Here is a 14,624-nt window from a genome sequence, read left to right as displayed (position 1 = left end):
GTAGGTTTGTTTCCTGCAGTATAGTGTAATATGTGCAACATAATTTTTTGTAATTAATTCAGTAGTTCAAATGAATGAAACTATTATTTATGGGTTGTGAAGACTAACAGTGGGTAGGGACACAGACCGGAGTAGGGAAAGGCAGGGGACATGCTGTGTTTATTAATTAAGAGCTAAAGTAAAAAAATAAATATTATAGTACTCCACATCTGCAGAAGACAGAGTCACAAGTAGTAGGAACTCTGCCCTATTACCCCCAACATTGTGGACTGTGACCCCGCGGCACAGAGGGATTCCTGGGCATGAGAGAAATCCATTCACTAAAAGTCCATCAGCCCATCACCCTGGGGTCCCTCTGTTCACATCACCTCTCTCTCTCCCATAGAGGAGCCAAGTGCCGCAGAAATACAGAGACATACAGGGAAACCCTAACAAGAGTACAGAGAACTACAAAGTACTTACAAAGCATAACAAGGCTTCAGGGCTCCATATTGGTCACAAGATGAATGTTCTCTTTTATTAAATGTATTATGTTTCAAAAATACTTATTTGTTAAATGGAAAATGTTTCCGCTTTCAATGGGTCTTTTCAGTTGTAAACATTAAAGTTCTTGATAGTCGGTTCCGGTTGCTTGTTTGTGATGGACCTCTGAACTGACCTTTGCTCTGCTCGTGTCTTTGTGAAAGATCTCTGGACATGTCCTCTGCTCGCTGGCTTAAAGCGAATGGTTTGGTTGCCAGGAGACTGACCATAATTGATGCTTTAGCCCCTACAGCTGTACCACAGACCACCAGATACATTCCAATACTGGACAAATACATCTATTCTAAGGTGTTTGATGAGGTAAGGCTCATAGTTATAATTTAAACCACATTGAACATGCTCCATTAAAATACATTTTATTTTCATTTTCACTCATATTCTTAATGTACTGTCTTATTTCTAATGACACAGGCAAATTAAAACACAAATAGAACGATTTGTTTATGTTGTGTTTTGGGTTCACATTACTTCTTCTATAAGGATGATTTCTCTGTTATTTGCACAGTTGACATTAAAATAATCAGAGAAGTGTGTAATAAGAGAAAACAATTGTTTATTACGTGTACTCCTAACAATGAAGCTTTAGCTCTGATTATTGCTCTAATCATAATACTACTGTATTCCCCTAATGCCTCTGGGTGTTGACTGGTTTAGGTTTCCAGAAAATACAAATGACAGTATTTTTATTTTATTGAGCTTTCTAGCACTTTTGTTTTTTTTTTCCGGATGAATGATATGCTACAGTATGTAACTGCAATGGATTTTTCTGTTGATGATAATGTACAGTATTTTCTCTGTATTCTCCTGCAAACCTCCGTCTTCCTTGCACTGTAATTAACACCATTCCCCACTAGGGTGCAGTTGCGGCACATTTACATACAAAATACCTTTAGATGTCTAGAATTGCTGTTATTCAGTATTTGAAAAAGTTGAAATTAATAGAAAAGTGTTTTACAAAAAGGATTCATAAACATGGAAGAGGTCTAAATTTGGGGGGGGGGGGGGGTTAACACATGAAAATGAATATTTTGAATATTTTAGATAACATTCATGATTTATTTAAATATAACTTTCTCATTTCCCGCTATTTAATGAATAATTTATAAATGTGTCAAATTAATACAATTAACTTCTTCTATTCATTGACACAGCCATTAACTCAATTCTTAATTGAGGGAGTGAGTTAGTGCAGAGTTTAAAGCTGTTTCTTATATTCATGCAAGTCAAGTATGTTGTTATACACTCCTGTTGAAAACAAAGCAGGATTACAGAATTCCAGCTCATTTTAATCTCATTTTGTACGTCACAAAATATTTTGTTCCTAAAACAATGCATTCATTTGTAACCACTGAAGGCTTGGTGTGACTAATACAGTAACCTGCCGTGGTGGTTATGTGTACAAACACAGTGCTCTCTGAGGAGCTTTGGTAAATTATGCATGTTTGAAATCTACTGTATGCAAACAAAGCAAGTTCGTACTTGTTTTTGTGTTTCCTGGAACATAATTCTCCTTAATTTGTCTGGTAGATCATGTGCTTCACATTTATAAATATCAGTCTCTAAGGCCTAGGTTGTCTTAAGCCACCATGTTTACATGGCTATTTAACAAATGTAACTGTAATAATGTTTACCCATTTTTGTTTATCATTGCCTTTTGTTTATTATTACTGTTTATTTAAAGTTCTGTTAAAAGAATTCCCCCCGAAAAAACTTTGTCTCTAAATCAAAATGTACCAAAACAAACTCCTTATGCCTGCCAGAGTCCTAACTATACTTTTACAGAAACCTTTTTCCTAACTATATGAGAGGTTGAACTAATACCAGACTTCTAAAGAATAATAACAGTTAACTATAATTCTTCAACTCTCTTCTCTCTCCGGCTCTCTTCACCAGTCTCCCCTTCTCAAAGAGCCTCTCACCTCCTCTGTCCCTCCTGGTTTATACCAGATGCCTCTCATCAGCTTTGTCAGCAGGTGTGCTTAACTGTGGCCCCTCAATCTCATTTTCACCGAGCGAATGCACCTGGTTCTTTTCAAGCCCCGGAATGGCTTCTCCCCACACAAGCCTTCCAGGGACACCTCAGCTGATCCCTCCAGTCGAAAATGTAGCTTTCCCTAATAGTGCTCATATGAGGCCCCTGGCTGGAGAGATAATGTGTGATTTAATGTGTGTCATGCAAGCCGGTTATGATTTAACTCTTTATTAAAAGACAATCCATCCTGTGTGTAGTCTATTTTTCTTTTCCAGAGAACTAATTTTTATCTCTCTGATTTTACCATACAGTCACTGCTAATTTCTAATCTTGAAATAAAAAACTGTACCCTCTTGCCATGTAAATACCACTCCAAGTCCTAAATGCCCCCCCTCTAATTTCTGTCCCACCCTCTCCTCAGGTCTCCTTGCTCAATGGCAGTGATTTCAAAATCACTAATTTTTTTTCTTCATACAGCAGATGCCTGCCTTAAAGAAAATCCAGTCTTCTCTAAAAATGTATTGACTAAATGTAGGTTGAAGGGTTAGAAAAAACTTTTTACTTTGCGAAAGAAAATGTTGTAACGTTAAACAGACATCACAAAATATAGTAGTTTGAAATACACTGATTGTAAGACTGACGAGATTGTGATATGTGTGTAAGAACAGTAGAGGGTGTCCTAACATCTCCACTGACTAAAAGGATTCAATTATAGGCTGTAATGCTAAAAAATGTCCTATAATTCTTTCTTTTTTTGAGTTTTGAATACTTACTAGGAAAACTAGGAGCTGCAGTACAGTTATTTGCATACATTTTTCCAATTCTAACAATCAACTTTTGAAAAACAGAGCTGAAAAGATATGTTTGACACACCACTTCTATTTCATAATGATTTAGGCATTAGCACACCACAAGTTTGATAAGCCTATAAAGTTTTAAGTCTAGTTGCTGGTATATGATTTAAATAAAACATAAATAAAAAAAAAAATGATTGATGTGCCAGAATCTCAGCAACAATGAAAGAGATAATGTTAAGCACTCTTTCTAACTTGTGCAAACTAGTAAGCAGGTAATCTTATTTGAGTCATTATAGGATAGAGGTGCCCAGTTAAGGTGCTCCTTGCTCTTGTAAGAAGCGTGGTGATTGGACCCCTGAGCCAGAGGAGATTCAGGTTCAGATTTCTAGTGATTGGGCCGGAAAATTCACGGACCCAGTTGCTGATAGGGAAAGTAAGACACCAGTTCTCTTCAGTACAATGTTCTCAGTAAAGCTCATTTCAGTTATAAAAATAGATTGTCAGCTTTACTGTGTGTTTTAAGCATTGTCAATCACATATCAGCCTGATAAAACCGTGTTTTTTATCCTATACTCAGAGACCAAATTATAGTGGACATTTGAAAGGAGACACTAGACCTGATTATGATAACCTTGATGCAAGAGCTGGGGTAACTAACCAGCAGGTGCAATTTCTCTTCCTCCAAAGCACATGAAGAGAAATGGTGATTTCCACATTCTCAGTGTGTCTATGACCTCTGGGTGGCAAGACTCTTTGGTTGCTCAGTACGGAAATGTTTTTTCAAGGTTAACCAGTGACAGTTGGCTGTAGCAGAATGTACTGGCATCATTTATTGAACCTCATCAAACTTCATAATTTATTGTTGCTGTTACAAAATTTATAAAAAGGAAATCAAGATTCAGCAGTCTAGTTCAGATTTACAGTGTTCCTGGTGCTTAAAGTAAGTGATCTCTGCATTCCTGCACTAATTGATTTTTATATTTTTAAGCAAAATAACTGAATCAACCCTGATGACTGTGTACATTTGTGCTGACCAAGAAACCGAAGGGAAAAATGTATTTAGGAACAAATACAATAGTATATTAGAATGGTTGTGCTCGCCCCGATGTAAGGGACTGCTTAGGATATAAAGTAGCAACAAAAGAGGCTGCCATGGCAACCCTTCATTAAGGGGATGCACTACTCCTCTTCCATCGTAGGGGTGAGCTCAGGACCTCACTCAGATAATATCAAACAGATTAGCCTGTTGCTTTTTCATCCCTAACATGCCCCTTCTGCAATGTTTCACCAAATTTGGTTTGCTGCTCTTCCTTTTTCATTTTGCAAAAGGGAAGGCTATGAGGTATTGTATTTTATATTATAAACATACGTTATTTACTATACATATAACTTGTGTTACATTAAATATGTATATGTAGAATTAACCAAATGTCCAATGTTTTATGTTATTAATGTACATATATTAATTCTGTACAGGGAGTATTCACGGTACGCCACTCACATATGCTTTAATTATTTCGCTTTATATGCTTTAATTTAAAGTTGTTAAAGTATGTTTCTTATTCATTTCATTTTATAGTAAAGCTGATTTTCAATCAAAATGAATTGATGTAATATGGTGGACAAAATGAGAGTGTGGGAAATTTAACTCTATGATTGCATTTGGAATGTCTCTTGCATTATTTTGACTTAACTGTCTTTTCATTTAACTTTCTAGCATTCCAGCTAATTTTTTCCTCCACTTAACGAATTGTTTCCTTTTCTGCAGATTTGAAGAAGTTTAGGAACTCTCCTTCCTCAGTTTCTCACATTCTGTCCCGGGCTTCAGTGTTTCAGTCCATTTTTAAAATATATTAACCTTGGCTGCAGGTGCTGCCCTTTGCTCATGTCAGTGGAAGTAAACAGCAGCTCACTTTGGTTAACCCTCAAGCCGTGAATCTAGAAGGCTACAAGAAGAAGCTTGAACACGCTTTGAAATCCTATGAAAGGTGAGCCTGTTCCCCTGTGCCCACTTTTCAGCATTATGTTTACAAGCAAAAAAAAATCAAAAGAGTTCCAAGGGCTTTGAACAACAGTTTCCCCTTCATTTGTGTGTGTTCACAGTCTTAGTATTCTCAAAGGCTGACAATGCCTTATTCCTTGCCATCTTGTCCTCACACTATGCAGTGTTTGATGCTTTTCAAAAGAGTACAGTACTGTAGGAAATTATTCTATATTGCTTCTCTAAAGTGAGAAGGAAACAGTCTTTCTCTCACTTATGAACATAGACACTACAATGAATATGAATCTGTGATTTAGGATCATCATGTTATGACCCTGTTGCTGTATTAGTATGTTAATTGATTTTTTAGGTATGGCATCTGTAGGATTCTGTAGTAGAGGGATAATCAAGTGATAAAAAAACAACACAGGCAAATGATAGCACAGATTCATAATAATAGGTTTTACTTAAATTTAGCATGATTAAAAAAAAAAACTTTTATTCTGCAGGCGCCTTAACTTAATTGTATGGAGAGCACTGACCCAAGAAGAAAGAGATAAGTATGACATTTCTTAAAATGAAGTGTTTTAATAATAATATAATAATGGTAATTAAGATACCTTCCTTAACAGTAGCTGTACATACTGTACAGTACGCATACAAAATTGACATATAAGTACGGTATATAGTGGTATTTTGTTATAAAAAATAACGATAAAGAAAAGACTATGGGTACATGAGATAAACACTTTAGGTAGCTCTCTTTAAAATAATTTGTTTCGATTTTTGTACAATTGTTTTAATTGTTTTCTTTTTCAAATGCTGTGACCATCTGGAGCTAAACACTGTCATTTAGTTGATTTTTGTAATGTTTTATTTGAGAATTTTCCCTAAACGTGGGGCATGTTTGTTCTACCCACCCACCTTAAGAAAGATCTGGGCAAATAAAGTCTGTTTCCCCGAGGTTTGGCAGTGAGAAGCCGGTGCCGTTCAAAGAGCACAAGGAGGCCTTGCTTCAGGCTCTGGACAGGCTGGGCTGGCCGATTGCACAAGAAGATGTGTCACTGCTGGAGGATGAGATAGACACTGGTCTCTCCTTGCTGCAGCAGGCCTCTGACCTGCAGAAAGCTGTAAAAGGAAAGGCAGATACAGGGGGCTCTACAAAGTGTAGACAGCCTGACGTGAGTAAAGATTTTCTGTCTGTTGTACTCATTGGCTTTTACAGTAAGAGCCTGAGCACATTATACATTTTTGATTAAGGTAAACAAGTTCTCCTCATGCTCGAAGTGTAAAAGAAATGTGGTGAAAGTACATTTACAAAGGTTTAATGAGATCCAGTAATCTGTCCTACTGTATATCACTGTTCCAAAGTTACGTTTTGGCCGAAAGTATTGTAAAAAGAACAAATAATTGTTCAGAATTATTAAGTAACAGTGTTACTTTTAAAGCTAAAGTACATTAATTGCTTTAACGTTTCGCATTTCGCCTCAGACGGCCATGATCACACTGATCTGTCTGCATTCTCAAAGAAGGGTTTCTTGACTCCCATAGCAGAAAGACATGAGAAACAAAAATTATCCTGAAATGTGGTTCACACCTTCCTCCTTCTCTCAATGACAGACTTGTTTTCATGTAATCTTCTCTATTCACATGCAGGTTTCGACTTCACCCCTTTCTTCACCCCTCTCCACTTTGCGTCACCTGAGTGGCCTCTCTACCTCTCTCCTCTCCCGCCTCCTCCACTCTCCCAGCTTTTGTTCTCCTATGCTATTTAATCTTTGCTTTCTGCTCTGTCTTTCTTAAGAACCGAAGAAGGCTCCACAGCTGAAACGTTGTGTTTTCTTTCTTCTCTTTTCAGCATGGAATAAACCTATTACTTGTTCCTTTGCAGCCTACGCATGCTGACGCAGCTACCCACCCGAACTTTATTATTTCTGACTAAGAATATTGATTTGCAATACATTAGAATCTCTATGAAAAAAAATTCAGGGACATTTACTCTGTGGAAAGAAAGATGCTGAAAGATTTTCAAAAAAGCTTTTTAAAAAAGTGTTGATTTGAAAGAAATTAATAATAGAAGCATCTCATTGACAATCATTTGGACACAAATAACCTGTTTTATCCAACCCTAGATTATTAATATTTATTTTTTGTTTTCTTTTAAAAGCAGATATATAGATAATTTTGTGTGATATAACAGGTAGTTGGCTTAATTTATAAAAACTTAATTCTTAAACATAGTGATGCATATTCCTGGACTAGATGTTGCTGAGTTGTATAAGAAAGAATTTAAAAAAATACAGTGTAACCTGTAGTTGACATCAGAAGAAATCTGCTTAAAAGTCATGCATGTAGGATTTGATTATTTTCCTGGCTGGTACAAAAATATTTTGCTTTTTGTACAGTATTCCGGAACAGTGCTCTAAATGCTGTCTGGCAAGATGTTCGTAAAAATGCAATAACTCATCAGCCATCTAATCAGTGTCATATTCAGCAATAAGTGATCTCCTGCAGCAGGTGTTTGGTTTTGAGAGGGGGTGCTTACGCTGAAAATGGCACTGAAACAAGCTTAAAGCGGATAGCAATCAAATACTGTATGATTGGAAGCAAACTTACATATCACTCAGGCATTTAGCTCAGACACAGCCTAGAAATTGAATTTCTCAGATTATAATTTAATAAATTATAGATGCAGAATTGAACAGAATGGCATATACTGTAGGTTACATACTGTACTTACGCAGGTTAAAACAAAAACTGGTTAGAGAAAAAAGCAAGAACAAAAACAAGCATTTTTTTCTGTTAAGGTTGTAGTTGATTCATGTTTAAAGCTCACAAGATCTATTGCAAGAAAGACTAGTGTTTGTACGTCTTTATATTATTTATGTCTAGTTTCCAAATCTGAACATTTTTATTATACATAGCCACTGTACGACATTGAATGGTCTCAGACCTCATCATCACGAAAGACAAGCAAATCCAAAAGTCAAAGTGGTTTTGCAAAATCATTCCAGGTCCTTTATCCTTAAAAATACATTTCTTTGGGTCTACATGCACTTTCAGTAAAAAATACACCATAATGCAGAATCTCACCAGTTTTATGTAAATCCATACTATATGAACAAATAATAGAAATATCCTGGTTATAGTGTAGCATAGGTGGGAATACTTCAACCTCACTATATTTAACCTGGTATAACCTTGAATTTAAATATATAGTGCATTACTTTTATTTAATTATTTCGCTCTGTGCCTTATGGTCACAGAGTCATTGGCAGGAATACTGCTTTTCTCTGCATTCGCTAAGTTAGAGTTTATAATTTAAAACTGGAAAGAATTGCAAGTAACTACAATAATTTAAAAAATAAAAATTGACGTTGATTAAAAATGTCAGCTGTCCTAAAAAAACATTGTTAAGAAAAAAAAATAATTTAAAACCCTTTAATTCAGGAATTTACACTGTTGACAGTTACAGGTATTTCAAATGCAGGAAAATTCTATTAAATAAGTCATTGTAATTGATGTAATTTCAACATGCAGTTTTCCTTGATTTAATTAAAAAATGTATGGCCTAGTTCTAAGACTCCAACAGCTAGGTGTTGAATTCGAAATATAGCAATGTTTTCATGAATTCAGAGCCAGTGAATTTTTTAGATCAATTTCATTTCTACAGCAAAGAACATTCTGTTTTGTTCACTATTACAGCAAACAGCTTTAACTTTGAATTAGCTACTTACTCTAATCGATCATAAATTGACAATGACACAATTAATTACTTGCATCAATTTAATGTTTTCTTATATTAAACCCAAAATTAAAAATAAAATAAGAGCTGAAAGAGGGTATAAATGAGAACAATGAAAATGAACATTATAATTTGGTACACATGTTAAATTTAATTTAATATAACAATATAATAATATCACACAAATTGTCCATAATGTTACATGTTGCCCATGTAAGTGGAGTTTTTCCTGCGTTTAGCATTAATCCCAGAGTATGGCTGGGAGCTTGAAGAGCTGGTGCTTCTTTATTTTTCAAATTTGGTACCTTTTAGTTTATTCCTGAAAAAATATCATCTTGATTTCCAAGCGTTACTTGCTATCTAACTACAGTATAATGTACTTGGAGCCTGCATTTACAAATGCATTAAATGGAATTCTTTTGCTAAAGTTTTTTTTTTTATTGTTTTGTTTTTAAAACCTTCTGAATATTTAAATTCACCATAACATGATTTGTGACACCATTATTTTTCTTGTTTGGTCAAAGAGTTCTAACAATGTAGTCAGGTAAGATTTAAATGATCTTAATCCATGTTAACTGTTCCTTACAATCTTATTGCCATACAGATGGTCCTCTAGTGTAGTTCTTAGTGTTTATTCCATAGCCTTTCATGCACAGTAAGTGAAGTACAAGCTGTTGCTCTATAATTACCTGGTGTGGTTTTGTCACGCATTTCTGGATGGATGCTACTGTATATGAGCAATTTTCCAGTGTGTAAGTCTCTCTTGAGAGACTGCTGGTGGAAGGATTTTTCTGAAGCAAGAAGCAGGCATGTTTGAAGCAGGAATTCAAAACCCAGCAGTTCATGTTTAGTAAGGGGTCAATTTCTATTTGATTTATCGCTCTCTTCAGCAGTAGGCATACAGTACAATGCTTCTGCACTCTCCCGCTGTGTTGGCTGCGAACGTACTGTATGTAGACACCCTTGAGGCTTCTGGGAAGTCATTTAAAGACAATGCAGTAGTAGCTGAACCAATGTGTTAATTGGTACCTGTGTTAGATGAACCAAGAGGATTAAATGTATGTTCCCTAAGTTTATTAGCATCCTTGGAATGGCTGGATTTCAGCGAGGAAATCTAAAAGTGGCTGCTGCTATCAAAATTTCTGAAGAATTCTTTAAGTGCGTTTTTTGTTTTTGTGTGTTGCCATTGTAATAAAGACGTACCAAGTTCCCTATGAAGTGAAGAATAATCAGTTATGTTTTAGTTTAATTAAGTCTTTACAAGCGAACGTTATTTATCAATCATTTAATTGTCATTCATCAGTCAGTTATTGGCATCTCACGTCAAAGTGAACTTTTGGTATTTCAAACTTTGCAACCTCCTTGTTTTTGAAGGAAAATGTGTTAGATCATATATCCTATTTATTGTATAAGAAGATCCAATGTGTTGAGCAAAAAAAACTTTAATTATAGGATAGTAGGAAAACATAAGGCATAGATATACCTGTGTAACAGAGAAAAGATCAGGGAACCAAAGATGAAAGTTATGAGCATTCTGCTGTTGAAGGACTAGCTTTATAACACTACATATTCATCAGTGCTTTGTCCTGTGTTGACTTACTTTGAGTTTAAAAATAAAGTACAGCATGAAATAAAAGAAATGCCTGCATGTTTGCTTTTGCAGGAAAGAGAGAACCAAATGAGAAACACTTCTGCTGTGCCTAATAAACACAAAAGGGTGTTGGACACACTCAGAGGTCAGAAAGTCATTGCAAGGTCAGAGATTGACGGTTTTTATTATCCAGGTGAGTTTCCTTTCGCTTCACTTTATTTCAGTGAATGTATGAGACCTGTAATCTACTCTAGGACTTGTTCACTTTTCACTATTCTTCTTTGCATTGTATTCAAGAGCATTTGAATTATGAAACATGTATCCTATGCCAAAAATATGTATATACCATGTTTTTAATGTCTTCTAGCACATTTTGACTTTGTGTATATGTTCAATTTAAGGTACTGTGATTAAATGCCTAAACTCCAAAAAAGCTACTGTAGACTTCACACGAGGAGACACTCAAATTGTTCCTCTGGGCTTTTTGATTTCTATTGGAGGATCTGGACCTTGTCCTCCTCTTGCGGTAAGAATCCAGATAGAACTGTAGTGTTGCATTTTATTATTGATCACATGACAGCAACACTGATTAACTCTAGGAGCCGGCAGCAAGAGATTTGGTATTATATTAACGTGTCACAATGTCATTTGTTCTTAAAATTTGAGGACTTGACACTGCTGAATTGTTTCCTTTGTCTCTTCCATTTTATGGAACAAAAGTCTTGTCAGAGTCCTAATTATAAAGAAATGCTTATAAGACCCTGTTACTGAACTATCAGAATTATTGGTGAGTGCTGATTGGAGAATGATGTAGTGTAAAAGGGTGCTGGCAGAGAATCTAAAGAAACACTTCATAGACAAACACTTGCATTTACAGTAATTATTGTTGCTGCTTGTACCAGGCATTAGCACCTTGCTGGGTTGCTGTTGTAGTTTCTCCATTATGAACTGACTTGATTGGTAACCCTTCCAGTAAAATGTCTTTTTAAAAGGCATGTTGAAGCTGAATGCCACAAAATGGGAACATAACTAGTGGGGCACAAAAGAGTGAAAAGGTTACAAACTTGGGAGTTGAAAAAGTCCCAGGTCTTGCAGGGATGAAGGGAAGTAAAGAAGTATGATGTATATCAGAAGTGAAAATAGTTCAAGATTCTTGTTTGAAATCTTATGCTTTCAGTGAAACATTTGTGCTTTTCCTGTGAAAGTGTAAAGGAAGAATAAATCATCAATCAGACTAGGCCTGAAAAGATTTCTAGGGTTGAAGATGTAAGATGAAATACTGTAAACTCTGGACAAATAAAAACACATTAAGATGCTATTGACCTTCAGCTACAGAATGTCATTTGTTCCTCTCCAGCTGTTATTCTATAATTTGTTATTCTGTAAGTGATTCCTCAATTGCTGTCATCATGAGATGGTTCAGGACAGAAGGTTTATATCAGCGTTTTGGTTAAATATGAGTTGGGTTGTGTGTTGAGTTATGATTGATTACAGTTAAACTTGACATCGTACAAATCCAGGCTCCTGATTCTTTATCACAGGTTGGGGATTTTGTGTTTGTTGGAACTGGGACAGAGGATGCAGGTGATTGCTTTGTCCCTGGGGTTGTCATAGCAACTCCTCGCAGAACTGAGGCGTCAGATAAATTGTACACTGTTCTGAAATACAACAAGAGAAAAGTAAGTACAATACGCAGGATTCAAAAGGGATATTATATCTTGGGTAAAATTAAGGCAATACTGATAACATGAGGTACTTGTTTTCCTTTTATGTGAGCCATCTTGACATTTTTACATCTGTCCTGGACATACTGATGAGCTGCATCAATCAAAGGAAATGTTTTTCATTGCATTTAAATATATGCAATTTCCCTGTTCTTATTCCTAATTCTGAATTCCCTAAAACAATCTGTGGGTTACGCTGAAACATCTCTGTAAATATAAAGCTGAGTGCTCAACTGCTTCTTTATATTTTTAGGCATTTTTTTCCAACTTGTACTATGTACTAGGTAGTACTTAGTTTAATCAAAGTACTGTGAAAGTATGAAAGTGGGCTTATGCAAAATAAAACCTCCATACTGAAATATTATAAAAGAAAATCAGAATGGATGAAACTAAGTTTTAAGTTGTGTAACAGAAAAGTAGACAATGTGGTAATAAAGTAGTTTACAGTACTGTGCTTACATTTCATTCTGTACAGCAGAAGAACTATTGTCTGAAATTTGTTCTAACAAATGCTTTTTTTGCTATAAGAGTATATATGAGTTTAATATATTAATATTCACATTTGACAGAAATGCTGATATATTTGTTTTCCGCTTGCTTGTGTTTGATTGTTTGGCACAGCCTTGTAGTGAAGTAGTAAGTACTCTACACTTGTATGTCTGTGCTCCTGTACCCTTGAGCAGAATACTGCACTCACATTGCTGCAGTAATAAGCCCAGCTGCATGAATGTTTTCAGATGTATGTAGCTTTGCATAAAAATGTCACCCAAATAATTTACCCTCTGGGTGCGCCAGATTCCTCCCACAGACCAAACAGATGCCAGAAGGTTGATTGGCTTCTGGGAAAATTGGCCCTGGAGTAAATGTGTGTGAATTTATGTCTGAGTGTGCCCTGCAATGGACTGACATCCCGTCCAGGGTGTATCTAGCCAGTTGCTTGCCGGGATAGGCTGCATCTCCCCCATGGCCCTGTAGTGGTAAAACAGGTTAGAAAATGGATAAATGGATGGATGGGCGCAATGCAAGTATATTTAAAATTTGAGGTGAAACAACCTGATGCTAGAGAGGAAACAAAGAGAAGGGGGTCGAAGGCAGGAGCCTGGAAGAGTTGTGTGGGTTCTGAGTACAAGTGATAGGTTTAAGCATTGAAGCAAGGAGGAAGAGAGCCAGAGTAACCTACATTAATGGCAGCAGAAATATGGGAACCAGGAGGAGGTGGGAGGTGAATAGGCTGAGTATGGGGGACGGTGGGTGAGGCAGGAGATGAAGAGGGTTGAAGAGTTTGCAGATGTCACAGATTTTAGAGGAAAAACAGGAGGCACGGTAAAGTCCTTGGATGAGAGAGGAAAGGGGAAAAGGGTTGTTAAGGGAGGAAAAGGTGAATAAGAGGATTGTTTGTAAAAGACTGAATGTTTTAAACTATGAGTGACGAAAGTGTACTTTGAAGAGAAGGAATAAAAAGTAAAGAGTGAAAGATAACCAAAGCAGAGGACAACCTACATTTCTGTCTGAACACAGTTCTGGTTTAGCAGAACAAAGGAGAGCCAGGGATAGGAAGGGGATGAACAGGCATAGTGAGAAGAGATGGGATAAGAGTGGCAAAGAGAATGGGACTAACAGTCTGAGTTAAATTTAAAGAATGAGTCAGGCTACTTGTACAGATTGAAAATAAAGTAAAATTAAAGAGTGATAGAAAAAGGTGACAATAGGAGCTGGTGGAAGTGGGAGACATGAATGAGAGAGGGAAGGAGATAAAGTAGGGTTCAGAATATAAGAAGAGTTACAAATGAAATGAGGCTGTTCTGCTCATCAAGCCCTTTTGTTGGGCAGGTAGTAGCTAATAGACCCAAGGATCTTAATCAGCCATTTCTTGAAAGAAGCCAGGATATCGGCTTCAACAATTCGACTTAGAATACACAGGCAGAATTAGAATAGTCCAGACGAGTGACTTTGAGTGTGACGGGCAGCCGTCTGTGAAGATAAGATCCAGTTGATGAGTTTTGTGACCTTTGTGAGTAGTTGGAGATGGATGGAGAAGCCGAGAGCTCAGGAAAGGAAGTAGACCAAAGATAACTGGTGGGTTCAGCTCTTATAGAAGGTTAGCAACACCAGAGTTCACCTCAAATGGCAGAGGACCTGGCTGTGGTTAAGGAGAGAGAATTAGTGAGGAATTCAGGCAGAGGGAGATGGTATGAGGTTGGGAGTGAAAAGAGAGGACCGGGAACTGGGAAATAATGAAGAGGACTGGAGCAGAGAAGGAACGGAAAGGAG

The 14,624-nt window shown here is 36.5% G+C and overlaps 1 protein-coding gene across 3 annotated transcripts in view; it reads left to right on the top strand.

Annotated features, from left to right (window-relative positions):
* Nucleotides 1-14,624, top strand: part of LOC102695554 (von Willebrand factor A domain-containing protein 3B) — a 54,527-nt gene that overhangs the window by 17,948 nt on the left and 21,955 nt on the right. For all 3 annotated transcript variants that reach the window (XM_015364014.2, XM_069179040.1, XM_015364018.2), the window contains 7 exons: nucleotides 687-843; nucleotides 5,182-5,300; nucleotides 5,803-5,853; nucleotides 6,258-6,474; nucleotides 10,702-10,822; nucleotides 11,031-11,155; nucleotides 12,171-12,308. In XM_015364014.2, coding sequence (XP_015219500.2) covers nucleotides 687-843; nucleotides 5,182-5,300; nucleotides 5,803-5,853; nucleotides 6,258-6,474; nucleotides 10,702-10,822; nucleotides 11,031-11,155; nucleotides 12,171-12,308 — 928 coding nt within the window. The remainder of the gene's footprint in view (nucleotides 1-686; nucleotides 844-5,181; nucleotides 5,301-5,802; nucleotides 5,854-6,257; nucleotides 6,475-10,701; nucleotides 10,823-11,030; nucleotides 11,156-12,170; nucleotides 12,309-14,624) is intronic.

The sequence above is a fragment of the Lepisosteus oculatus genome, chromosome 15, assembly GCF_040954835.1.
Source record: "Lepisosteus oculatus isolate fLepOcu1 chromosome 15, fLepOcu1.hap2, whole genome shotgun sequence".
Classification (NCBI taxonomy): Eukaryota; Metazoa; Chordata; class Actinopteri; order Semionotiformes; family Lepisosteidae; genus Lepisosteus; species Lepisosteus oculatus.
The sequence above is the reverse complement of the archived record's forward strand: the minus strand, read 5'-3'. Positions and strand labels throughout refer to the sequence as shown.